Source organism: Meriones unguiculatus, chromosome 21 (assembly GCF_030254825.1).
Source record: "Meriones unguiculatus strain TT.TT164.6M chromosome 21, Bangor_MerUng_6.1, whole genome shotgun sequence".
In the NCBI taxonomy this organism is placed as follows: domain Eukaryota; kingdom Metazoa; phylum Chordata; class Mammalia; order Rodentia; family Muridae; genus Meriones; species Meriones unguiculatus.
The window spans coordinates 57,815,098-57,840,744 of record NC_083368.1 but is presented as its reverse complement, the minus strand read 5'-3'; the positions used below and the strand labels follow the sequence as shown (position 1 = coordinate 57,840,744).

The window sequence follows — 25,647 nt, the reverse complement described above, 5'->3', positions numbered from 1 at the left end:
TTGAAAACAAACAAACAAACAAACAAACAAAGACGATACTCTTTAAGTTATGCCGTGTGGGGGATGGACACGGAACCTAGGTCCTCCATGAGCCCACCCAAACGTAAGCCCACAGTCTTGAAAAGGAACAGGACTATTTCTGCTTCCCAAATTCAAGAGCTGAGAGTCACACAGCGCAGGCTCCGTAATTGATGGAAACGCAGGTGAACAAGAGAGATGAAAACTCAGAAATGAACCAATGATTTATGACCCACTGGGTTTTGTTTGTTTGTTTGTTGTGTTGTTGTTTTGAGACAGGGTTTCTTTGTGTAGCTCTGGCTGTCCCCAAACTCACTCTGTAGACGAGGCTGGCCTTGAACTCAGAGATCTCCCTTCCTCTACCTCAAGAATGCTGGGGTTAAAGGCATGTGCCACCATACCTGGCTTTGGTCCATTGATTATTTTTTGACAAGAGTACTGGGAGAATTCAGCAGGTAAAGAGACACATTCTATTGCCACCAATCAGTCAGATGCCTTCGGTCCCTGGGGTCAGGGTGAGGTGGGGGAACGTGTCTGGGTCCTGCTGCAGCTGGGCCGTGGTGATGCTCACGCCTGTACCACCACTGCGGACCGTGCTGAGGTCAGTGGACCGTGCTGACACCAGAGGCCAGGTGGAAGCCTTTGGTCCATGCTCTTGCTTCACTGCAGTTGTATGGATGACGCAGACTCACAGAAGGGACACAGAAGGTTTCTGTGATAGGCGCTCTCCCGAAAAGTGACAGCCTACATGGGAAGCCATCCAAGAGAACTCTGAAGAATTGTGAGAAGGACGCTGAAGGGCAGCCCCTCACAAGGGGTGGCTCTGGAGGGGCTGTGGGTGGGGCAGAGCCTGGCCACTGGAACTTTGACTATATGGACAACCCACATTGTTTTGTTTTTTCCTTTCTTTCTCTTTTTAAATCTTTTTTTTTTCTGAGGTGGGGACACCATAAGGTGTGTGAGGACAGACCTGGGAGGACAGAAAAGTGAGGGTAATTAGGGGTGCATTACGCAAAATTCCCAAATAATAAGATTATCATGTTAAAAAGAAAAAAAATTTTCAACAAATGTTTTTGGATCAACTGGATACAAAAGAAAAAAAAGTAAATTTTTTCTGTTATATTCTATGTAAAAATTAACAATATTGATAAAATAGCCAAGGTAAGTTTAAAAGCTAAAATTATAAAATTCTTAGGAGAAAATATAGAGGTGACACTTCATAAATTTAGGTCGGGCACAGATTCTTAGAAATGACACCAAAGGATAAACAATAAAAGAAAAGTACAGATAAATTCATAACAATTTTTAAGTCTTTTTTTCCTGGAAAGATAGCACCAAGAAAGTGAAAAAACTTACAGAGGCCAGACAAAATTTCAGCAAGCAGAAGGAGAGCAGAAGCAAGGCCCAGCCCTACCCAGGAAGCCAGCTGCAACTGATGCCTGCTGGGAAAGAGGGGATCAGGTTTCTCCCCAATGGTGCACACGTATGTGGTGTGTGTGTGTGTGTGTGTGTGTGTGTGTGTGTGTGTGTGCAGGTTTTGTTTTGTTTTGTTTTGTCTTGTCTTACTGGGTTTTTGTTGGTTTTGCCTGTTGTTGTTGTTTGTTTTGTTTTATTTTGAGAGAGAGAGAGAAAACACAAAGTTGGAAGAAAGAATATGATTAAACTATATGGAAATTTTCAAATAAAAAAGTAGGAAAAAAGAAAATATTTACAAATCATTCATCTCGTGTTTTAAATGTGGAATAGATTTAGTATTTTCTTTGGCTATATTAAAAAAAAATAACCCTAATCTTCAAATTGAATAACCCTGAATGAACACTTCTTCAAAGAAATTATTTAAAAAGCCAATAAGCCCCTGCTTTCCTTATTGGACAATTCTTTCTGCATGCAATGTCTGGTCTTCCGCTGCAGTCCTCTCTTCACCCACGGGGAAGCCCACCCCACAGCTTTTGTGCTGGAGGCTGAATTCCTCAATGTGGCAGATTTGGGAGGGGTTGTAGTAGGAAGACATTGGGTCCTAAGGGAGACAGCCGTCCTTGGGGAGGGCGGTGAGGTTGGGGTTGGGGGTGTTTGCCATGACCTCGCTGGTTTGTCAAAGGGCCCTGAACTGGTCCTCCTGCCTCCACCCCACCTGCTGGGATTACGAACGAGCCCACCTTACCTGAGCTCTTCTTTACCTTTCGTGGAGCTTTGTCCCTGCTTGAAAATGCTCACAGGACTTCTCCTCTGCCCAGCACTGACCATTTGATATGTCCTCTAAGTGGTCTCATTCATTAGCATCTATCCAGTGGCTCTCAACCTTCCTGGTGCTATGACTCTTTAATGCAGTTCCTCATACTGTGGAGACCCCCAACCATAAATTATTTTTGTTACCACTTCATAATTGTAATTTTGCTGCTGTTTTAAGTCGTAAATATCTGAATTTTCCACTGGTCCTAGGTGGCCTCTGCAGAGAGTTTTTGACCCACAGGTTGAGAAACACTGAATATGTTCCTAGCATTACAACCAGCCCGCTGAGACAGGGCACCCAGAATCGGCTACAGGTCTATCAAGTAGTCAGTGGAGCTATAGGCCCCTCAAAATTACCGGTGTCCATCCCAACCCGGTAGAGACTGGTCTGCATTTTCTACTCCAACTCTGCTTGAGCTCCTGATGAGGTGACTCCTCACGCCCAAGATCTAGCTCAAGTCTGAAAATGTTTCTCTCAATCCCAATACTTGGAAGTGATCACTAAAGGATCACTTGTTTGGGAAAGAACCCTGGTGTGGCAGAGAAGAACTGTCCACGAGCAGGGCGTGGTTTCTGAAGAGGGCGAGGGCGAGGGCACACTGTAGCCTGAGCACTGAATGCCACGTGCCCTTGCCACAAGAGGCGAGTCCAAAGCAAGATGGGTTTGACTCTGCAGAAGATGGGCTCACTCGAGAGCCTTTGTCCTCCACCCACACGGAGTGAGGCCAGGAAACAAGGCGGACGGGGCCTGCCGATGCCCGAGCCAGGAGAAGGAACACCTCTGCAGCCCCTCGGGTGTATAGAATGACTGATACATAAACCAGAGCACTCAGACATTCGTATACAGAGAGGCCTCCCTGCCGAAGGGGCCAGATGTTCATGCTGACTGGTCAGTGCATTCTCTTCCTGTTGGAAAATCTACATGGGAAGCCAAATTATAATCAGGAGATTGTTTGTGAGCATGAAATCAGAATAACGGCGGCATCCATGGGGACAGAGGGTGGACTGAGCGCTTGTTTCTAACAGTCGAAAAACAACCCTTCCTCTTGACAGGGCTGGAGACCTCGTGACAGATGTTTGCTCCTTGGCTCACTCTGCAGCACTCCCTGCAGACCGTCCCGCCTGTTCCCATGTTCTTACTTCAGCTGGTTAGGTCCCGGCTCTCCTGTGCATCCCGTCACGCCTTGATTAGATTTCCAGGCTCTGCAGCGTCCTGTTACTTAGGACTTCATTTGCAGACGTTGATGTGTGTAGCAATGTGGGTCTCATTGGTCCACCAGCCAAAGGAGAGTATTATTTATCACTTTGGGAGATCCTTTCTCCTTATGCTGTCTTGATACACTAGCTGGCGGATAAGAAGGTTGAAAATGGCCAGGGTGACAAAGGAGGACGCTTTCCAAGTGTCCGTCTCCCATGTGTCTTCATAGGAACTGTCAGACTTCTTTCTTGGCAAACACTGAGCACCTCTCTAATGCCAGACACCAAGCCAGGCACTGAGAATATAAAGAATGAAGCGTGATGGAGTGTCGAGGAGGGAGTTGGATGATGAAGGGAACAGATAAAGCAATCACGGGGCACAGCACAGGCCATTTTCAGGCCTGTGTTGGTGGCATTTGAAAAGAGTATCTCCCACAGTGTAGGATGAAGACAGATGTCAGTTGTGGAAGGCTCCCAGAGTGAGATGCTTCCATAGTTATCCGGAAAGAGGAGAAGAAGGAAACCAAATGATCAGAAGACAGACTCACCAAGCAAGAAGCAACGGCAGACAAAGGGCTCAGAGGCCAGAGCTGGCCAGAGATGGCATGCTGGAAGAGATGTCCTCCCAGTGAGCAGAGCTCGCAGGGTAGAGAGAAGCTGCCCTCTCCCACCGGTGGGAACAGAACCTCAAACACTTCACTGTGGAGAACCACTGAGTGGATCTAAAGCATTGAGTGCTTCAAGCGTGCCCTCCAAAATGCCATTCTTTGGAGACTCAATTTGCCCCTGACATTTGGAGCTGGAGCATTTGGGAGGCAGTTACGACTACACAGGTCATGGGAGTGGGGCCTGTGACCCACTTTGCCAGGGGAGAGAGCCCCTGCCCTCTGACCCTGCCTTGACTGTGACACACAGAAGGGCCCCGCAGGTGCTGAGCAGACACTGGTACTGTTCCTTTGAACTTCTCAGTTTCCAGCACATCTATTCCTCATAAATTACCTGCTCTTGAGTATTTGGTTATGCACACCATAAATCACAGAAGACTTTGTTACCACCTGTACTTAATGAAATTTTCTTTTAAAGACAATAAAAATTGACAGGAAATGTCTTTTGTATTTATCCTCATTTAAAAAAAAATGATGCCCATTGTTCTTCCTTTCTTTGTGTTTGCCACAGTTCCCACTATGATCATGCTTTTTTCTGGCAAAGGTTTCCTTTTAATATTATGTTTAATACAAGACAATTGCCAATAGATTTGCCAAGTTTTGCCTGAAGAATATCTATTTTTGTTTTTAAAAAACTGATTGCCCAACGCTGTGCTGTGAGCCTTCTCCATCTCCTTGCCAGGATGGACAGAGATTCCTCAAACTTCAGCCAAGATCCGTCCTTCCCCTGCTTAACAATCAGCCAACACGAGGATCCCCTCGCTGTGGAATTCAGAATCGACACCCCCTCTTTCTGTTCTTAAAACACACCCCTTAATTGTTCAGTTTAATTAGTTTGTTTGTTTGTTTTTGGTTTGGGGGATTGTTGTTGCTACCGACAAGATGTTTGCTTTAACTTAACCCTTGTTCTTCTCTGTGTAGTATTCCTTTTCTTTCTGAGTGCATTGGCTCTCTTTCTGAGTGTTGAGTTCTCGGAACTCCGCCTCAGTTGCTTTCTATTAATTTTAGAAAATTCTTCCCTGCTACATCTCTGTGGTGCACACCTCTCCTGTGTCATCCTGATGACATCCCAGCATTTAAAAATAGAATAACTCCTGTGGGCGAATGTACGATGCTTGTGTGCGATTGTGCACATCCGGTATGTGAGCATGCCGGGCACAGAGCTTGGCACCAGCCAGCCCACATCCCAGCCTTTCAACTTTTTAGTGCTCTTTTCTGTACCTTTCCCAGACTTTCTCTGTGTTTCGTTTTGGATGATCCTCTTACTCTCTTCAAGGTCTCATCAGCTCTGTCTAGGTTGCTGCTGATATTAGGGAGGATCCTTTGACCTTCAAAAAAAATATGATTTATTTATTTAGTGCTCCAGTATTCCGCAGCACGTGTGTGGAGGGCAGGTGACAACTTCCTGCAGCATGAGGGATCAAACTCAACTAGTCAGGCTTCATAGCAAGTGCCTTTTATTCCCTCAGCCATCTTGCCAGCCCCAAATTCTTCACTGTTGGTATGTTTTTATTCCTCATATTTCAATTTTCATAGTTTCTCCCTATTTGCTAAAAATCTCCATATGTTAATCCATATGTTTTCTACCTTTTTCACTTGAACGTTTAGTATGTTAGTCAGTGATTGCAAAACCCTCCGGAAGGATCTTCACTCCTGACTAGGAGCATCCCTTTCTCTCTTTGTTCCTATGGCGGGATTTGGTACTGAGTGGTGAGTTACCTAAATTAGCAGATGGCTTGTGTTCGCACCAGCGTGTGGGTAGCGTGCCTCCCCTGTTGGGCTGCTCTTGTTGGGGGCCTAGCTAGCTCTTCAGTAGCTGAGATGGTTCACATGAGGGTCTTGCTCTGTCTTCCCTGGGTACCAGATAGGGCCACAGCCCTATGCTTGGGGCTGGAAGGGTCTCTTCAGGAAGTGGGTTACCTCTGGCATTCCTGTCTATCTGCACATTGGTACTGGAGGCTTTTCTCCACAGCCCTCCCTCCCAGTCCCTACACAAGCTGCCACATGCTGCTTGTCACCAGGCTGCAGCAGAGCCGGCCAGGAGCTCTTGATCCCCTGGGCAGGCCCCTCCGTCTCCCACAAGGATTGTTAGCCTCATCTCCAGAGGCCTGCTCCATCCTGCTCCCTCCTCTCTCACCTGGCCAAACACTGCCTGGTACTTTTGGAGGCCTCGGCAGGCAGAGGAGCATCGCCTGTCCCTCCCCGTAGCACTCACGCCTGCTGTGTGCTGGTGCAGGTTCTTTGATTTAGAGACTTTCTTGACCCACACAAGCAGCTTGAGCCTCTCCCTTTTGTCCAAAGCAGCAGATGTCTGTGGAATTCCTGGGAATGGGAAGGCTAGCTTCCTTCCTCGCCCAGATGTTTCCCCGCTTCGTGGGGCCCCTGATGGCCAAAGGTTTTATCATTTACACAGGAGTACAGGGAACGGGTAACGTTTGTGCCTGTCCCCAGCAGTGACCCTCACTTCCTGCAAATCTACTCCACCAAGGAAGCTTCCCTTGGATGCCTTGTCTTGCTCCAATCCCTCTGTGAATAATCAGGGGGCACGGATGGAAAAGAGAGCTCCAATGTCCTCTGTGTCCTCATCTCCATCCTGATCAGTGTTCTCAGAGAAACAGAAGCAGTAGCGTGTGGATAGCTCTACCCGCTACCCATTCATTCACCAGTGTTTCTCTGTATGGATGGAGGAGCAAGGAGTTAGCTGCTTTATGTAATTATAGAGGCAACAACAACGGAAGTCTGTGCGGGCATGTGGGCTGGAGACAAAGGAAAGGTCGTCCATAGGCAGCTTGCTGGCAATTCCTTTCGGGGGAGTCAGTCTTTTTTCTCTTAAGGTTTTCGACTGCTTGGATGAAGCCAAACCACAGCCTAGAGGGTCACCTGTTTTGCTCAAAGTCAACCAATTAATCTCATCTTTTAATACACTTTACAGAAACACCCATATAAATGTTTGACCAAACCTCTGGGTGCCTTGGTGCAGCCAAGCTGACACAGAGTTGACTTCGGCACACTCCCCACTACTCCACATTGGCCTGCCAACGCACATGCAGCCTGAGACCACAGGCTCTGTCTTCCCTGCTCCTGTACCTGGAACCTTTGTGTCCAGCCCAAGGGACTGACGGGGGCTGTGCAGGACTTTGCAGTTCATTATGTGGCTGGCATATGACTGTGAGATCATCTCTCCGAAGGCCTCAAGGAGACATGATTTTGATAGAAGAATTATTTTTTTCTTTTTGTTGCGATGGAGTAATGCTCCCATGCAGTATTTTGTATACTAAATGGAAGCAGAATGTCTGTCAGTGTGGTTTTGTTTTGTTTTCTTTTTTCTTTTTTTTTTAAAATTTCTTTCTTTCTTCCTTTTTTTTTTTTTTTTTTTTTTTTTTAATGTATATGAGTGTTCTCTCTGCATTTACACCTGCCAGAAGAGGGAATCAGTTCACATTATAGATGGTTGTAAGCCACCATGTGGTTGCCGGGAATTGAACGCATGACCTTTGGAAGAGCAGACAGTGCTCTTAAGCACTGAGCCATCTCTCCAGCCCCCATGGTTTTGTTTTCTTTTACCATCGGTATGATCTTGATTGTTTAGAACTTATGGACAAGAATCGTATTTGGAGGAAGAGAGGCAAGGAAGGCAAGGGGAGGGGCTTGCAAGCTAGTGGCCTCGCGTCTTCGCATGAACCCCCAATTATTATGTCGGTTTGACAATGTGGTCACCTGACACACTGTTCCCACTGGCTTTTCCTGGCACACAAGCCCACCCCTGTACCCAGAGTACGATAGGGCACCGCACTCTGATCTTCCTGTGCTCTGACCCAGGTCAGCTCTTCACAGTGCTATTCTTGCTGGGTCTGTGACAGAACACCGTTCCCTGGAAATCTGAAGCCAAAGACCAAAGCTTTCCTTGTGTTACCCACATGTAGACTCTGTCACAGGTCTAAGGTCTTCTGGGAGGGGACTTCATGCACACATTCTGTCACAGCGAGGCAGTCATGTAGCCCGCTCCTAGGGTTTGAAAAACTGTAATCCCCAACTCCTATATCCATACTTTGTTGTGGGACATTTGAAGGGCGATAGGGTCATTAAGAGCTCGGTCTTCACGAGCAGATTGTCAGATTAATAGGTAAACAGGGCACCCTCAAGGAAGCACTCCCCAGCGCGCCCTCTGTCAGGTCACGGGGTAGCAAGGAACAAGTGCAGCTAGCATTCCCTTCGGCCCCTACAACTCTGACTAAAATAAATTTCTATTCTTTGTCACTTGTCTGGCCTCTGGCATTTTGTTCTAAGGACAGAAAGTGGATGAAGACACAGGCGGCTGCAGAGCTGCAAGCAGGAACATGGACTCCAGCAGCAAATCAACCAGGGTGTCACTTACACCACTGCGCCCCGGTTTCATCAAAAAGGAGTGCTGTGTGTGACTGTAGCTCTGCGTGTAGTCTGCGTGAAGTCTGTAGTTCGTCTCCTTGGACTGGCTACAGGCTTGAACAGGCAAGGGTCAGCATCATACTCAGATTCGGTGTGCTCTTCCTTTGCACACATTCCACACAGAATGGCACCAAACTGTTGCCACTGTTACAGGACCCTTCTGCAGGGTAGAGGGATGGAGGCTCTCTGCTTCAGCTCTAAGTTCTTCTTCCAGGGGCCTAGAAGAGGATCCCAGGACTGGGCTAGATTGGGTGGAACTATTTCCTTAACATCTGGACATGTATGTCATTTAGGAAATGAGAAGAAATGAAGCCGAGGATGGGAGCCAAGGCCCATGTCCAAAAAGGAACATCATGAGACAGTGGGAATTTGGGCTTTAATCAAGAAAATAGACTTGACACCCGAGGGAGGGCAAGGACGACAAACGGATGGAGGGTGTGAAGCTGGACGAGAGGGTGGAGAAAGGTACAGAGAGCTTGAAGCACAGGAAAGGGCCTCGCTGCTAAGTGCCAAAATCTCCTTTTAGTTTGGGAGAGAGGACTGAGCAGCCCCAGGGACACCTAAAATACAAGCTAGCTTTCTATCAGCCACACCGACCTTTCCTGAGGCTCCCTCCCCTCAAACTCAATAGAGACTAAAAGCTTCTGGAACCCATACAGGGTTAAAAAGGAGACATCAAACAAATGGAAGTTCATAAGAGCATTTCCAACTTCGGAGAAAAATAAGATTAATCAGTGGGAGTAGGAACTTCCAAAGAAAAGAATCAGAACTTCTCACACAGACAGAGCACGCAGCTCTTCAGCAATCACCGCTCTGATTGCAAGGATCGCACTCAAGGACCTGGAGAGTCTAACTGCCAAGAACTGCAGCTCTTCACCTAGGGGAATTACCCAGAGTTCCGCTCTGGCCTGAATCAGTCCAAAGCCATAGACAGCTTTCAGGATGTAGCCAGCACGACGAGTTTTGTTTCTTAGGGAAAGAATGGGATTGTTAAAGTATGGAGTGAGTCCATAGTCGCCAAAGAAAACCTGTGGAACTCACAAAATGTCAGCCGAGTACAACAAACATCTGTATTCTGTAATCCAGACACAGCTTTTATTAACTTTTTTCATTTTTCCCCCTATGGATACCTGCATTTTTTTCTCCATACATATCAGGGTCATATTAAGTTTTTCAGAATTCTTTTCATTTAGTGTATCAGGAGTAGTTCTTTGTTGCTCTTGTTCTGCCCAGCTCAAGAGCCCCAAAAGACCAGGAATAAATAGACTCTGCTGTAAATACATGAGGTTTTTTAAATTGTATATGCGTTCGAACACTGGACACAAACCTCCTGTGGAAACAGAAGAGGAATGCGGCCCCGAGGTCTAGGGATACAGAGTTTTTAAAGGGAAAAAAATGCAAGCAAGGCCTTACATGCCTGGGTAAGGGAAATTGACTTTTGAAATGATCGGTCCACTTTAGGTGCCAAGACTACAAACAGTTCTGGCCTGGTCATATGGGTCGGTTTCCTAGCAACTGTTATTTAGTGGTCGGGGGAAAGGATGCAGTAAGGCTAGTTCTTCCCCTTAGGGCATTACTGGACATGTCTCCGCCTAGCTAGCCTTTAAAACAATACCCACTGATTTTAATTCTCTCATCTGATTATTCCTTAAAATATATGTTTTAATGGTTCTGCAAAATTATCTTTTCTGAATATTCCACCATATATTTTAATCACTTTTTATTTGATGACCACTTAGGTTGTTTTTGTTTGTTTGTTTGTTTCCGGTGTTTTAAGAGTCCAGTTAACATCTATGAGTGCCATGGCCATACATTACTCTGTTTCCTTGGGGAAATGCTGGAGATATTACAATCTGAGGATTTCTCTGTAGTCGTTATCAAATTAGTGTTCACTAGGTCACACTTCTTCATATGCCACTGGAAGTAACTGAAGAAGCTGATCTCAAGAACCACTGGACACTATATGGTCAGCATTTTAGAAAGAAAAATCTCTTTTGTCTGCTAGTTGAAAAGTGAGGCAGTTCTCTGTCTTGTTAGACGTGTCTTACTATGTCTACTGAACGCTTTCTTTCATTTGATCGCATTTAGCTGTCTTTCATATTGAGAGTAAACACCTTCCTTTAATTTTGATCTGGTTGGTTTTGACACAAGTAGGATGTGAAAGGAATCTTGATGCTAAAAGCCTTTCTTTTTGTAGCTTGACACTACCAAAGAGTCCACTGTGGAAGCAAGGGCGGCTCTTCTTGAGGCCTCTGGGCTCCCCGCACCAAAACGCAGAAGATGGAGAAGGAGATGTGTTTAAACTGCTTCATCCAGTAACAAGGTGGCATCAGCTGAAGGCTACACACTTCTGTAACCTGTGCCTTGTCTGCGGCCTTAAGCACAGCGGCCACTAAGGTCAGCAAAGATAACATTTCCACACCCACTGGAACAAACGTTAGCAGTCTTACAGATAGGTGACCCAGCCTTGGTGAACAGCAGCAGAATGTGGTCTGGACAGTCGGCTTCCTGCTCTTGGGACTCGACTGTGTTCTGTAACTTCATTAGTGCCTTGTTTTCCAGCTGAAAGATGCACAGCTCCCCTTGATACAGCCTCTCCTTCAGCCCTGAAGGTTCCTGGGCGTGACCTCATCCACTCTGGCAGCCAAGACCTCTGTCCACTAAGCCATCCTACCCGTCCCTTTGGTCACTCCATGCTGCACAAGGGCATACATCCTAAATGTGTCTAGAAGCTCCTGCTCCCTATGCAAAGATCTGATAAATTTCCTCCTCCCTCCTCCCTTCTACTTTGTTGCAGACCCCAATCCTTTATGCTAGTAGGATGACGAGGGAGTGGAAGAAGGGTTAAAGGACTGGAGATGGTAAAGGTTAAGATAAGCCTTGGTAGGTAATAAAGCGTGAACAGAGTGTAGGGTCCAGTTGTGAAGACGCTCCAAGATCCCGGAGGTCCAGCCTGTTTGAACGACTTGATCGGAGATGTGGTCCTAACACCAGGTTCCTGAAGCAGCTGAGAGGACAGGGTGAGGGAGACCGCGCTGTGGAGAAGGTCATCTGCAGAGACCCTGCAGCAGCTCACATGGACGTTACAATTTGCTCAGAACTAGCCAGTATGAACAGGAATGGAGTGTGTGACCTCTCTCCATTCCCGGAAAAACGACTTAGCGCGAAGGACAAAGGGCTACCGTGCTGCTCCTTCCCTGTAAGAGGGAAATAAGAATTTTGATGGCTTTGGTGGGACACTTAGGAAACGAATCAAACTGTGTGGGTAATTGTTTTGTAAAGGTGCTAGGACTCAATTTTCAGATCTGGTATGAGAACAGGTGGTGGTTGGTGGCAGGAGTCACAATGGTTTCCATGACAACGGGATTGGGTTTTGTCATCCTTCCCATCCTCCACAGAGCGTGCAGCCGCTCTCCCCCTAAGGTGCTTATTAAACACTTGTTAAATGAATGATGAGACGCGGAACGGCGCGTGCTCTTTGCAATTAAGGCTGCCGTTCCTTAGCTAGACTAAAAGCTTTTACAGCAACCATAATTAGTGTTTACTTATGCTATTTTGCATAATTTGCATAATAACTTAAACCTGGAGATAATCAACTATGCACTGTCGTTGCCGTTAAGCCACCGTGGGCCGTAACACTCCGCCCACCGCGGAAGGGGTAGTAGCCCCGACGTTTCGTTAGCATGGCTCTGCAAGGAAGGGGCTGGGGCGAGCGGGGCTGACTTCCCGCTCCCGCGTCGGCCGCTGTGCGCAGGCGCCGGCCTCCCCTCCCCCGCGCCTGCCTTCCCGCGCTCAGGCCGGGGCTGGCCCGGGGCTCGGAGCTGCGCTAGCGGGCGTCCCGCGTTGCCCCGGGCAACCATTGAGTGGCTTCGCGCTCGCCCGGCCGGCGCAGCAAGCGGGGCGCCCATTGGCCGCCCTGGCCGGCCGGGCCAATCGGAAGCGAGGTTACAGGGAGGCGGCCGAGCGGGGCTGGGGTGGGGGTAGGAGGCTAGATTAGTGGCGAGACGTGAGGCTAGAAGCCCGAGCGTGGTCGGTTGGAGCAGATATGTCTGCCCGGAGGCACATTGGGAACCCTGAGGTGAGGGCCGCGTCCGGACCCGAGAGCCGGCGGGGGCGGGCGCACCGGAAAAGGCGCCACGTGGGCAGGGACGAGAGCCGGCCACTTCCGCCTCCCGGAAGGCGTGAGGAGGGGGCCGAGCGCAGGGCCGGGGCGGGGCAGGCCTGGGCCCCGCGGCAGGCGGCGCCCGGGGTGCCCGGCGTGCCCTCCCCGCCGGGGCCGGCCCGACGGCGCCCAGGGAGGCTCGGAGGAGCCGCGAACGTGAAGCCACAGCCCCTGCCTTCCGGGAGTTTCCAGTCTAGGCTGACACTTGCCAAGAAGTGAAAAGTGCCCCCGAAACGTGGAAGGAGATGTAGGGCCCGTCACTTCTGAGAGTCGGGGTGCAACCGACCGAGCTGTTGCAACCAGCCCAACACGGCACCCCTTTGCACCCTTCATTGTGTTCCTCTCGCTTACCTTCAGCGCCCTTCTGCACTATAGCAGTTCAATGTCACCCGCTATCACTTGACTCTTACCAAAGTGCCAGGCCTACAAAGAGAACAACGGAAGTCTCGACCCTTCCCAGTCTAGTGATGGAAGCCTGTAGACGGGAGTTGAGGTGTATGGGGCAGGCCAGGACCCAGCTGAGACAAGGTGGTTCTCCAGCTGGAAGGTTCCCAACACAGCAAGGCCCTTTGTTCCCTAGTCAGTTGAAGAGCATTCTGGGTAGAACAGCATGAGCAAGCCTCAGTAGAGGTCTACAGAGCAAGAGGCGAGTCAAGAGGGGCCTTCTGCACCTTTGTAGCACACACCAGTTGTAGGCTGGTGTCTGACGAAGCTGTAGCGTGTGTGTTGGAGTGCCACGATAGTAATGTCTATGATTTTATTTCATGTTTTTCGCTTTTCACGATAGTCTCACTATATAACTCCCGGCTGCCCTGGAACTCTTGCCTGTCCGAGAACCAGGCTGGTCTCAAACTCACAGAGATCCACCTGCCTCCTGCACGCTGACATTCAAAGGTGTGCACCCAGCCTTGATAGTACTGTGTAAATACCGCATAGAGTCACTTAAGTTTGGAATCTAAAGCCCAATTCATTGAAGTACGAATTAGAGTAATGGTCAACAGAAGTTGGGGTTGAGGTTTCAGAGACCAAGAGATGCTGGTCACAGGATAGAAAGTTTGTTAAGATAACTAAAATTTTGAAATTGCACAGCAGGATGGCTAAAACATTAACGTTTATTTCAGATTAGCCAAGAGAACTCCAGCTCTCTTGATTTAACAATTCCACAGTGTGTGCTTGTCAACAGTATGTCCTAGAAATAAACTATGTTTTGTGAACTAAAGTAGTATCAATATCAGATACAGTGAGGTGAGGAGGCAGTGCTAGAGTGATAGTCTAATTATTCCGCCTTTTGATCAGAGCGCAGGAAGCGTTAAAGGGTCTTAGTGTTGTGATCAGATTTGCATTTCAGGCGCAGTTACAGTCCTCGCAGGATGGAGGATGGAGCTGAGCAGACCACGGCAAGAAGCAGAGACGTCTGTTAGGTGGTTATGTTGACGTATGTCTAAACTAAGGCTAAGAGTAGGGGCAGAATTAAGGAGAAATACTAGGTGTAAAACACTCCAGCAAATACAGTCGCCTTTGAGAGATGACATTGAGATGGGTGACTGGTTCCCAGCTGAGACCACTCATGGGTTCTCATGAGTGAAAGCAGGAAGAGGATGAGGAATGTGTTAGAGGAGGACGGGACAAACAGTTGCTGTCGTTACTGCCTTTCTTGGAGGGCATTTTCCAGGAATCCTTGAGAAAGAATCCATAGTCTTTTTATTTACCCAAAATGTAAAGCATATCTAAGACTTTCTATTCTACATCCACTTTATTTATTTATTTATTTATTTATTTTCCTGACTGTGGCTGAGGATAGACTTGTTGATTGGAAAACGGCAGCATCTTGAAGACATTGCTCTGTGACCCAGACACCAGTGTTTCTGTAGAAAAATCCAAAGATACTCTGTTGCTTTGTGACTTGCTTTTCCTCTCAGGAAGCTTCATTTGGTGTTATGACATTTCACAAAAAGATTCCTTGTTGTGGTCTGTTTTCACTCACTTTGTTAAACAGCAGAAACTTGTATCTTTCTAGTTTGTAAATTTTTCTTGAATTACTTTACCATTGACTTCATTTCCTTCACTCTCTTTCTTGGATTCATTATTTTGATATTCTGTGCGGTGTAACTGGCTCTGAATTTTTTAATTATTATTTTTATCTCCTGCCTATCTGTTTTTGTCTTTTTGTGCTGGGCAGTGATGGCGCACACCCTTGATCTCAGCCTGGTCTACAGGGACTTTGAGGGCAGTCAGAGAAGCCCTGCCTTGAAAATCCAAGAGAGAGAGAAAGAGATTTGTGTTTCCTAATTCTCGTATTGATCGTAATTGTGCTCTGTGTGTGTTATATGTGTATGGGTGTATGTGGGGCAGGGTCCGCATGTGTGTGTACAGGTCAGCACCCTCAGGTACTCTGTTCAGATGCTGTTTACATAGTACACCCCAAGGATGCGTTTGTCTCTGCTTCCTTAGCACTGCAATTATAGGCATATGACCCCAGCATCTTCACATGGGTTCTGGTGATCGCTGTCAGCTCCTCAGACTCGCCCAGCCATCATTTCACTGACTGCAATATCTCCGAGACCCCCATCTTTTTAACTTCTCAGAGCTCTGTTTTCCACTCTGAGGTCCCTTTAAAAAACCATTTTAAAGTAACTATAGATTTGCAGAAAGGTAGTAAAACAGGACAGAGTCTTGTGTGCCCTTCATCAGTACACCCTTCACAGTACAGAGCTAGGGATTAAAGCTTGTACAATTTGTGCATAGTTCTAGGCCATCTTGTCACATATGTTTAATACAAGCCAGATTTGCATATGCATTGAGCTTCAGTCACAGTAAAGAACTTTGTTACTGCAGTCGCTCCCTCGTGATGCCCTCCCATCACACCCATTTTCCTCTCTTAACTTCCCTCATCCCTGGCAACCACAAATATGTTCTCCATCTCTGTATTGCCATTTTTAGAATGCTACAGGAAGAGAACCACCCAATAGATGACCTTTCAGGTGGCTTTCTTCTACTCAGGATAATGTCCTTGAGACACACAGGGCGAAGCATCAGGTGACTTCCTAGTGCTGGCTGGTACCCTGTAGTGAGGATGGACCAGTCTGCTCGCTCATTAATGCCTCCAGCCCGTGTGAAACAGTGTGGGGCTGTTAGAAGAAAGATTATTGCACTTTTTGTGTGGACTAACTTTCATTTCTGTAAGATGGGTGAGTGCAGTGGCTGAGCTGTGGAAGCAGCATTTTACTAAACGCTAGACGGCAGTACCGTTTTTCATTCCTATTAACAGCTTACGAGACTTAGATCTTGCAAAATGTTGGTAACATCTGGTCTTGTCGGCGTTACTCCATCGCTCTGACTAGTTAGGTGATGCTGTCTCATCATAGTGTTCTCCGTCTTGGCATTAGGAACGTGTGTTTGTGTGGAAGATGTTTGTGTGGAAGTTAGAGGACAGCTGACTTGGTTCTTTCTTCCACCATGTCGGCTGCCAGGCTTGGTAGTGAGTGCCTTTACCCACTGAGTAATCTCGCCAACCCTCATTATGGTTTTAGTTTTTATCTGTCTCTCTAATGGACACGGAAACTGGCAATCTTTCCATGTGATTATGTGATTGTCTGTGATCTAGCTAACCTCTTCATTTGCTCTGTTTTTTTGTTTTTGTTGTTTGGTTGTTTTTTTGAGACAGGGTTTCTCTGTGTAGCCTTGGCTGTCCTGTACTCACTCTGTAGACCAGGCTGGCCTTGAATTCACAGAGATCCCCCTGCCTCTGCCTCCCTTAGTGCTGGGATCACAGGCATGTGCTACTGCACCCAACTCTTTTGTTCTTCCTTTTGAGATGGGGTCTCACATCTGGTTTGCCTGGGCAAACCTTAAACTCACAGTAGGCCTCCAGCGTCAGCCTGAGTCTCTTGAGTGCTAGGATTACAGGATGAACCTCTACATTGGGCTTCCTGCTCTAATGCTTGACCTTTTATTTCCTTTTTGCTGCCGTTGATGGTGACTGCATAAATATTGGGTTTTGGACAACAGATACTAATTAGGATTTAAATTCCTTTCTGCTCTTTGCTTTTCCTGGAGTTTCTGTATGCTTTTACTTTGACTCTACAGTTCTTATGACTAATGTGTCTACATCATTATCACTGTTTGTAATTGTTACTATCAAATTTTTATTCTACTTTTTTATAAATAATGTAGGAAAATTTCCCACATTACTATCACTATAATTTTTTCATAATTATCCTTTCCAAAACTTTCTCTGTGTACGTCATACTGAAAAATTTATGTTGGATGGCAAAGAGATATTTATATTGTAATTTTGTTTCACATAAGTGTTGTATTGTACATATGGTGTTTTGACTTGCCATTTTTCCCCGCTTAACAATATGTCGTGAAAATCTGGGTGGCAGCTGATTCCGTTGAAGGCGAGGCCCGCCTTTGCTGGTAGATGGCTAACTTACACCATCCTCTCAGCACATGTCAGGAGAGAGGCAGTTCGCTGGTGTCTCTTTTTAAAAGTTATTTTGTGTTTTGGAAAGGCTTCTTTGTGAAGCCAGGCATTGTGTCTCACGGCTTCAACCCCAGCGCTCAGGAGGTGCAGGCAGGGAGAGCTCAGTGAGCTCAAGGCCAGCCTGCTCTAGGTGGTGAGTTACAGGACAGCCAGGGCTCCCTGGTGAGACCCTGTCTCAAAAACCAGAAGCAAAACCAAAACCAAACCCAACAACAACAACAAAGTTTGTCTGTGGGTGTAGGTGTGGTCTGTGCACACACATGTTTGTTCCTGTGCACGTGTGGTCACACAGGCGTTCAGTGTCTTCCTCTACTGTGCTCCCCCTCAGTTTCTGAGACGGTCTCGCTGAACCCGGAGTTCTTGGTTTAGGCTAGGCTGGCGGATCAGGGAGCTCCAGGAATGTGCTCCGCCCCATCCTATTGCTGTGTTTCCCACCACTGGGGTTTCACACCCCCGTTTGTAACGTGAGTGCTGGGGATGGAACATGGATCCTCCTGCTTGCACGGAAGGCACTGTACCAGCTGAGCCACTTGCTTTTGAAGGAACACTCTTCTCAGTTGTCAATTTATGTTTCTGAGTAGGAGATTTTAAAAGGTGATTGAGATACTGAATTTTTTTTGTTAATTGAGAAGAGACCTGTTGATAGTAAGCTACAGATGGTGACATTTACCAAGATGGGCAAGGGCTAATTGCCTAGTGCAGGGGTGGGGGTGATCTGGAGGGCTAGCTCCACAAAGCTTTCCTCATCCCTTATTCAGCCACTTCCTTACTTCCCCCTGTGGGGGAGGCTTGAGGCAGCAATCTTTGGCCTTTTAAAAACCGCTCTTGGCTTTCCTTGGCTCTCCTTACTCTTCCGCTGTTATAGGCCCATCAAGTCATTTTCTCTGTGGATGTCTGGTGAGCCTTACTCTGCCAGCCGCTTCATTACTTCTTCCCTGGATCAGACCCCTCTCTGTGGGTCTCAGGGCTCTGAAGTCTTACTGAGGTTTTGAGAGGGCGTGAGACTAGCTGCATCCATTCTGCCTCTTCACTCTTCCATTTCACCATCACGTACTATGATTTTATGTACGAGTCTGTTTTCTGACATGCTTGCAAGGACATGGGATAGGGTTATTTTACCCATTGGCAGGCAGAGTAGCTCTACTTTTGCATGAATAGCTTTGAGTAAATCACTTTTGAGTAAATAGTTTTGAGTAAATGAATATGTCTGAAGCAGAAAGGAGAAGTTAAGGGGAAAATCACCATTTGGAGATTAGACGCCTATAAAAGGAAACAAGTGTAAGTCTTTGACAGAGAGTGTCAATTGAGAAGGTAGAATCCTAAGAAACAGTAGTTAAGGGGCTGACAGAGGAATGAGTCATGTCAATGGAACGTCAGAGGAGAGAGATCCCTGAAGCCAACGCCATAGAAACAGCTTTAAAAAAAAATCTATCATATAATTTAATATATCATAGAAGGATCAAGAAAGTTTAAGGAAAAGTATCTGCTGTGCTTAGCACGTAGATTTTTGATGTTGGGTGGCTGGCATGGGAACAGCGATTGAATGCTGGAGTCCAGCCTTAGAAGTCACACATCACCTCCATCGCCACAGACTCAGCAGAGTGTGGAGATGAGGGTGGTAGGCCTCATCTCTCATCATGGCACTATAAAACCATAGTGTAACCAGATGGGGAAGTTTGACTCCATCTTCAGAAATATAGGCTGCCATGAGTAGGAGCCACTGAGAAAGTAGGAATTGCTGTCCATGGAGTTGTGGGCCACGGTGACTATTTCTGGGTCAGTTAAAACACCCATCTTTAAGGTTCCTCTTTGAACAAAACCTCCTGTAATGTGGGATTACCTGAAGACCAGCACTCACTCCCCTCATCTGTGGACATACAAGTAGGGGTGTTCTGAGCCAAATGTACAGGGACTTTATGTGTGTCCTGTTGTGAGAGCTGGGAAATCAGAACGGCGCCCGTGGTGCAGGCATTGCTCCTGTCCTTGTTCCTTCCTTTGGTTGTAACTTTTCTTCAGAAAAACTGCGTGTGAACTTCTCACTAACCCTTCTCCAGCAGTCCTGTCTTCCCAGATCTCGGTCCTCCTGTGCGTAGGCTGTGGCTGTGTGGAGCAGTGATGTGCTGAACACTTAGACCTCAGCGCTTTCAGTATGCTGCACTGCTGAGAAGAGCTAGCTGGTCCTCACTCACTCCTCCCCAACAGCCAGGCTTCTCCATCTGGGGCCTCTCTCCAGGTGCAGACTTCCACATCCTCATGTTACGGAGGGGCTTGGGGATTACATACATACTTTGGTAGATACCTAGGGCCCCAGCAGAGAAAATGTACGTACACAGACTCTTTCACAGAGCTTCAGGAGAGTCATGGAAACTTCCCAGTGAGGTCATTGGAAAACCCTGGCAGAAGTTCAGCTTCACAGTAGCTAATAGTTAAGTGAGACGAGGTAGGTAAAGCGCACTTAGTCAGGTGTCAAACAACATGGGCCATGCTCACGGACTGAGAGCAGCGGTTGCCATTCTGCTGATTTTCAACTTTCTTTAGCAAACAGCAATTTGTTTTTCAAACATGCCTTTAAAATGGCTTTGCTCTTAGAATTTATTTCCACTTGTAATATTTTTCCATCCCTCTTGTTATCTCATACCCATTCTTCCATGCCTGTCTTCTCAGTGCAGCGTCTCAGCAGTCAGTCTTCCCTCAGACCTCTAGAGCCTCTCATATGGTACTGATGTGTACATGGGCCTCCATGTTTAATGTTTGTGTTTGCGTGTGTGTGTTGATTTGGGGGTGGGGAGCATGTCTTACAGAGTTGCCCAGGTTGGCCTAGAACTCACAATCCTCCCACCTACCCCTCCAGAGGAGCTGGGTCACAGGTATGTGCTGTTGTGCCTTGCTTCGTTGTGTTTGGCCGACACTTGGTGCTCCTTTGTTAGCACAAGGTTTTGTGACGTACTGAGCGATGAGGGAGAGGCCCTGTTCCACGATGGACTATGACCAGGACATGTAGTCAGTGAACCTCTCCTTTTGGGTCGCTGTTTTGCCATGTAGCTTCTCACAGCCACAGGAAAGTGACTAAGACAGTGCCTCAGTAGCCATGTGCCCCTTGAGGGTCTTTGACATATTTGGTTATTTCTAAGAAGCCTGTAGTAATTTACACACATAAATACTCTCAACTCCCTGCTCTCTCATGATGAGCTTCCTGAGACCATGGAGCTTATTTCTTTGTTTTAAATACGTATCAAAAGTTACCTTTTTCACCTGGCTCTGCCTATTCAACTGTAAACATCCTCAAACCTCTCCTCTCTTTCCCTAAAGCACATAAACTCCACCACACAGAGAGAGAGAGTGAGTTTGCCTTGGCAGCTCTGGAGAGAGAAGCCAAAAAGAACATCTGTCTATGCACTGTCCCCTGCCCCTCCATCTGACCTGTGGTTTCTGCCCCTGTGACTTTGCTGAAACTGCTTCCATCCAGGCCCATCAACAGCGCCCTGGCTTGTAAATGCAAACTCACTTTTCTGTTCCATCCTTTGACCTGGATTTCTATCTGCCTGCACCTGCTTGACCTCTTGTTCTCAGATTTGACAGTGTTGTCCCAGTTGACGGCTTCTCTCTCCCTACAACTGCCCTGTGACTTGGGTAATGCGCTTTCTTTGGCCTCTTTTGAATCTCAGCTAAGTTGCCTCTTCCCCACCTGCCTGGCAATGTTGAGAAATGTCTTCTCAGTGTCCACTGTTTCCCAGAGTGATGCTGGCCAGCCCTGGGGAGTCATGTGCCACCTGGGGTTAGATAATTCCCAAACTTCTTTTCAGCCTGGCTCTCTCCTGATGGCGGCGTCCACATTGCCCACAAGACTCTCACATTTGACACCCCGTACTTAGTGTGTCCCTAAACTTCCCAGGGTGCTCTTGCACATATGCCTCTTCCGCTGCCTTCTCTGGGTGTGTTACAGTGCCACTGCCCTCTTTTGTACAGTGGCTAAGTAGCCATGTTGACTTCACATTTCCAAGCTTGGGGCAGAGAGGACAACGCTAGGCAAGCGCTCTACCACGGAGCACTTACATTTCAAAGATTCTCGAAACGTTCTTCTTTTGAGGGCCTCCTAGCCCCTTAGCATGAGTCTCTTCACTGGTATTTGTGCCTCTTTTCTTGACTGTGATCACATTCTCCCTATTGTGTAAACCGATCATCCCAAAATGTAAAGAAGAACTTATTGCTCCTTCTCACTGAAGGGTTACTTCAGTGACTCCTCGTCTTCTTCTCTTGGGCTTCTCAAGTTCCACACTGTTGACATCGGCCCGGCTCTTGGGCTGTGTTAGAGGATATTAACCAGTACCCCGTCTCTCACTAGGAAATGCCGGTAGCACCCACCACTGCTGGGTTCTGACACCCTGAGAAATGTCCCTGGACACAGAGCTGGCAAATCCACGGGTTGATAGGACAAGATGCAGGTGCTTGGGTTTTTTGGGAAGAAGGAGAAGGCCCTTTTTGAACTGCCCTGGCCTGGCCCTCCTGTGTCATTTTTCTCCCCGTGGCTTCCAGTGACCGCTAGGTTTCTTGAGACGTCTTCTGCACTTTGTTCTCTCCACCAGTGCCTCGTGGCACGCACCACTGCTCCTGTCACTTGAGTAACCTCCACGGCCTCAGAATTTGGCTCAGACCCTCGGCCTTCACGAGGTGCTGCTCTCCTGTCTTCCCATCCCCTCTTCCTGTCCTTGTTCGTCACATGCACACCCATCAGTCTACAGGGAGCAATTGCTGATGGCCAGGCCTGGCTTGCCTCTGTGTCGCACACGGGGACCGGCTTCTAGCCGGCACTCGGGAACACGTCCAGAGGATGAGCGCCGCTCACTAAGGCTGCGTGCAGGGGCGGAATACTGAAGCAGCTTCTAGTTGCCATGCTTTCCCTTCCACCATCCCGGCCTGTGTGTGTCATGGAAACAAAGCAAGTTGGTCAGTAGGTCAAGCAGCAGCCTCCCCGAGGCGGGAGTCTGCAGGAAGAAAGTGTGAGGCCATGCTTCTTCTTCCAAGCCTGTGGCACTGCACTGCAGCGTGGCACAGAGCTCAGCTAACGTCGCTCTGGTCCCAGAAAGGACTGAAAAACTGAACCGAGATGAGAACTCAGAAAAGAAACCTGACATTTTTCTCCAGCAGCGTATGGATTTCTCATTAGTGCGTGTAAGGGAAAACCGGGGGCGGGGAGGCCTCGCAGCTGCAGCTGTCCACACGCCCCCTCCTCATTCTGCCGCCACGCCTGGTCCCCAGAGGCACCCTCACTTCTCAGCTATTTTGGCTTAGGTATGGACAAAGCTCCAGGGCTCTGTGGAGACGAGCCTGGAATTTTTCAAAAGAAGCTTTGCTAGGAAACAAAACAGAAGTAAAACAGAAAATAGCGTATAGAAATGATAAAAATATAGACCAGGGGGAAAATGTCCCTCAGCTGAAGAAAAGAGAAGCAGTGTGTGTGTGTGTGTGTGTGTGTGTGTGTGTGTGTGTGTGTGTGTGTGTGATTTTATTTTGTTCACTATTTGATTTTTCATGCTGTTTTCTGCCTCTGGGCACTCCTCCTAAGTCTGTCTCTGTGTCTGTGTGCTGTTCTTTAAGGACCTTCTCCACATTCAGCCACGGATGGTATTGGAACCGACGTCACTGCCGCTTGCTCCCCTAGGCAGCCATTACTGATCACAAGGAGAAACAAGTTTTCCACCACTTTTACTAAGCCAGTGTAGTGATTGCAAACACTAGCAGAGGAGTGGGCCTCAGTGTTCATAATAAAGGTTTTACTTGCTTGGTGTGAAATGAAAAACAGACGTCATTGGCTTTTTAATAACATGAAGGCACTGACCTTTTTACCCTGAGGTTTCTTTTTTTCACCTTTTAGGTAATTGAAATAGCAGATGGTGGGCTAGAGCGTAGTGGCGTAACGTGGTGGCCTAGCATGTGAGAGGCCCTAGGTTCAGTCCTCAGTGCAGAAGAAAAATAGCAGATGGTTTACGTTTTATGTGGCGAAAAATGGATTTAATTTAAAAATAAATATATTTACCTTAAAAAATAAAATAGCAAGTGGAAGTTGTGAGATTTTATGTGCCTACTTGGCAAAATTAAGAATGGGTAATTTTTGGTAGGTTCCCCCAGTTTTGTTCGTTTTGTAAAGATTACGATGTGTGTGTGCACGAGTGTGTGTGCACGAGTGTGTGTGCACTCTGTGTGGACAGTGCAGCCAGGGGACAACTTCCCAGACCCGGCCTATCCGCCACGGGTGCCCTAGGCATGGAATTCAGGTCCTGGGGCTGGCAGCGAGTGCCTTTCCCAGTGCTGTTTTTAACAGTCCTTCTTGGTGTCTGAAATCCCAGACTGGCCAACAGAAGGTCCTAGGCTGTCCCTGTGCTCCGTGGGCCATCCTCAAAGGAATCCTGGTGGTTCTTTATCCCCCAGCCCCCACAGAGTGCTGGCCTGCCCCTCGCTGACTTCAGGGGCAAGTGGTCCAGTCTGTGTAGGTTTGATGTTCTCTCCTGAGGAACTCGGTGTGCATCACTGATTGACTGTGGCACTAGTAGATGTGCTTGCCGTGAACAAGCCCCCGAGCATGAACTCTTCGTTGTCCCCGTCGCCACAAAAATCACAGGGAAGAGATGTAGTTGTGGAGATGAGAGGGGGTTCCCTCCGTAGCTTGGAGGCCAGGGGGAGAGTGCCTGTCTCCACCTCAGACAGCTCCACAGTGGACAAGGGTTTTGCCAAGGAGAAGTTGTCTGTCTAAACTGGCCTGTTAGGGGGATAGTCCCTACCGACACAGCATGGAAACACATGCAGAGAAGGAAGGTCAGAGACGTACCCACCTGTGCAGAGCACAGCTTTCCTGTCTGTAGACCAGAGAGGCCCAGGCGGGACAGCGCTTCCCTGGGGCCTGGCCTTCCCTAGCGGCTCTCCCATTCACCACAGGAGTTTCATAGGGGATGGTCTGCATGTGGACTCAGTGTTAACCTCGAGAATGTGGACACCTCTGCGGCCAGGAGCTCTCCCGAGCCTCTGCTGCCGAGCAGATGCCATCCCTGATGTCTGTGGAGCTCCAGAGAGCCTGCCAGCATCGGAGCCTCCGGGTCCCGCCTGCCACACGGTAGGAAGGGTAGGGAGCTGTGGAGTGTCCAGAGATGGCCCTGAAGCCATGATACAAAGAGTGACATTAGAAAGAGGATGGCAGAACTGCCTCTCCAGAAGACATCTTTAAGGTTTTTCTTTTTCTTTAGCATACAGTACTCAGAGATTATGTTGATGAAATGTGGAAATGCTTTGATAGAAAGAAGGTAACTGCCTCCACCCAGGGAGATGGCACACTGAGGGGCCCTGTCTGGAAGACACACTTGGGCTCCTGAGCCTCCATCTTTACGGTCTGAAATCTTAGCACATGCTCCTCTTTCCTGCCACCATCCTCACATTAACCCCCGTCCTTGTGAATTTTCTTTCTTTGTAGTATCTAACCAGACGGATACCACAGAACCCAAGGTATCAACATGTCAAGTCAAGACTGGATACTGGTAAGTGAAAATCAGTAACAATTTTTTAAAAATCTAGTAGAAAAAAAAAAATCTAGCAGCTGTTGATAAACAGGAAAGTGCCCATCGGGCTGGGATCAGCCATGGCGGGAAGCCTCTCGTTGCCTCGCCTGAGATCTTTGAAAGCTGTTTCTCACATTATCAGTAAAAGCCTCGCACTCCCGTGATTTCATTTATTCCTAACCCCATCAGAAATCATCTGAATCCAGGAACGCCTAGAAACGGGAGCCGCCGTCCAGTGAGGCACAGGCGACGCCGTAGCACCGTAGCCGTCAGCCCGCACTCCATCCTGGAGTGCCCTAAGTGTCCTCCATCAAACTGACAGCGACAGGAGCGTTTGTTCAGCCCAGGGTTTGCAGGGTGCTGACTGCATGGAAAAGTGTGCACTCTGCAAGAGGATGGCTGCGGGTTGTGGCTTTTGAAATTAGACCACCAAGACTCAGGCGGGGGCCGACGGACCTGAGTGAGTGACTAACGTAGTGGCTGAGACTGGCTTAGCGCTGCCTTAGGTCAAAGGCAACGCCAGAGCCTTCTCGACCTCCATCTTGCCTTTCTGAGCACTCCCGATGCCCAGATCCCCACGGAGCTGCAGTCTTGTGAGGTTGGGTTGTTCGTTTCTGTTTTTTCCTTCAGCCTTTGCCTCACGATTCAGAATTTTCCAGCAGTTTCTGAGACACCTTAGGAAGATGAAGGGCAGGTCAACGCTGTTTAAACCCCCTTTCCCTTTCTGCAATCTTGAAAATCATTGTCTTCGGCTCTGCGGCTTCCTCACTAGCCTAGATGCAAATGTTTTCAGATTGGCATGTGCTATTTCTACAAAATATTCCCATGCTACACAGATACTTATTCTTGCATATATTCTGTGTTGGCAAGTATAAATATTATTGTTTCAGAGGAGAAAATTGTGACGTGGAGATTTTATGA

At 47.8% G+C, this 25,647-nt stretch overlaps 1 protein-coding gene across 2 annotated transcripts in view; it reads left to right on the top strand.

The window, feature by feature from the left end:
• Window positions 1-12,491: 12,491 nt before the first annotated feature.
• Cep41 (centrosomal protein 41) overlaps window positions 12,492-25,647 on the top strand; it is a 38,099-nt gene continuing 24,943 nt past the window's right edge. The window contains exons 1-2 of one of the 2 annotated variants that reach the window (XM_021641327.2): window positions 12,492-12,612; window positions 24,642-24,705. In XM_021641327.2, the coding sequence (XP_021497002.1) occupies window positions 12,580-12,612; window positions 24,642-24,705 (97 nt within the window). In that variant the 5' untranslated portion in view covers window positions 12,492-12,579. Of the gene's footprint in view, window positions 12,613-24,641; window positions 24,706-25,052; window positions 25,187-25,647 lie in introns of those variants that run through there. The other variant, XM_060373784.1, reaches the window with a different exon arrangement.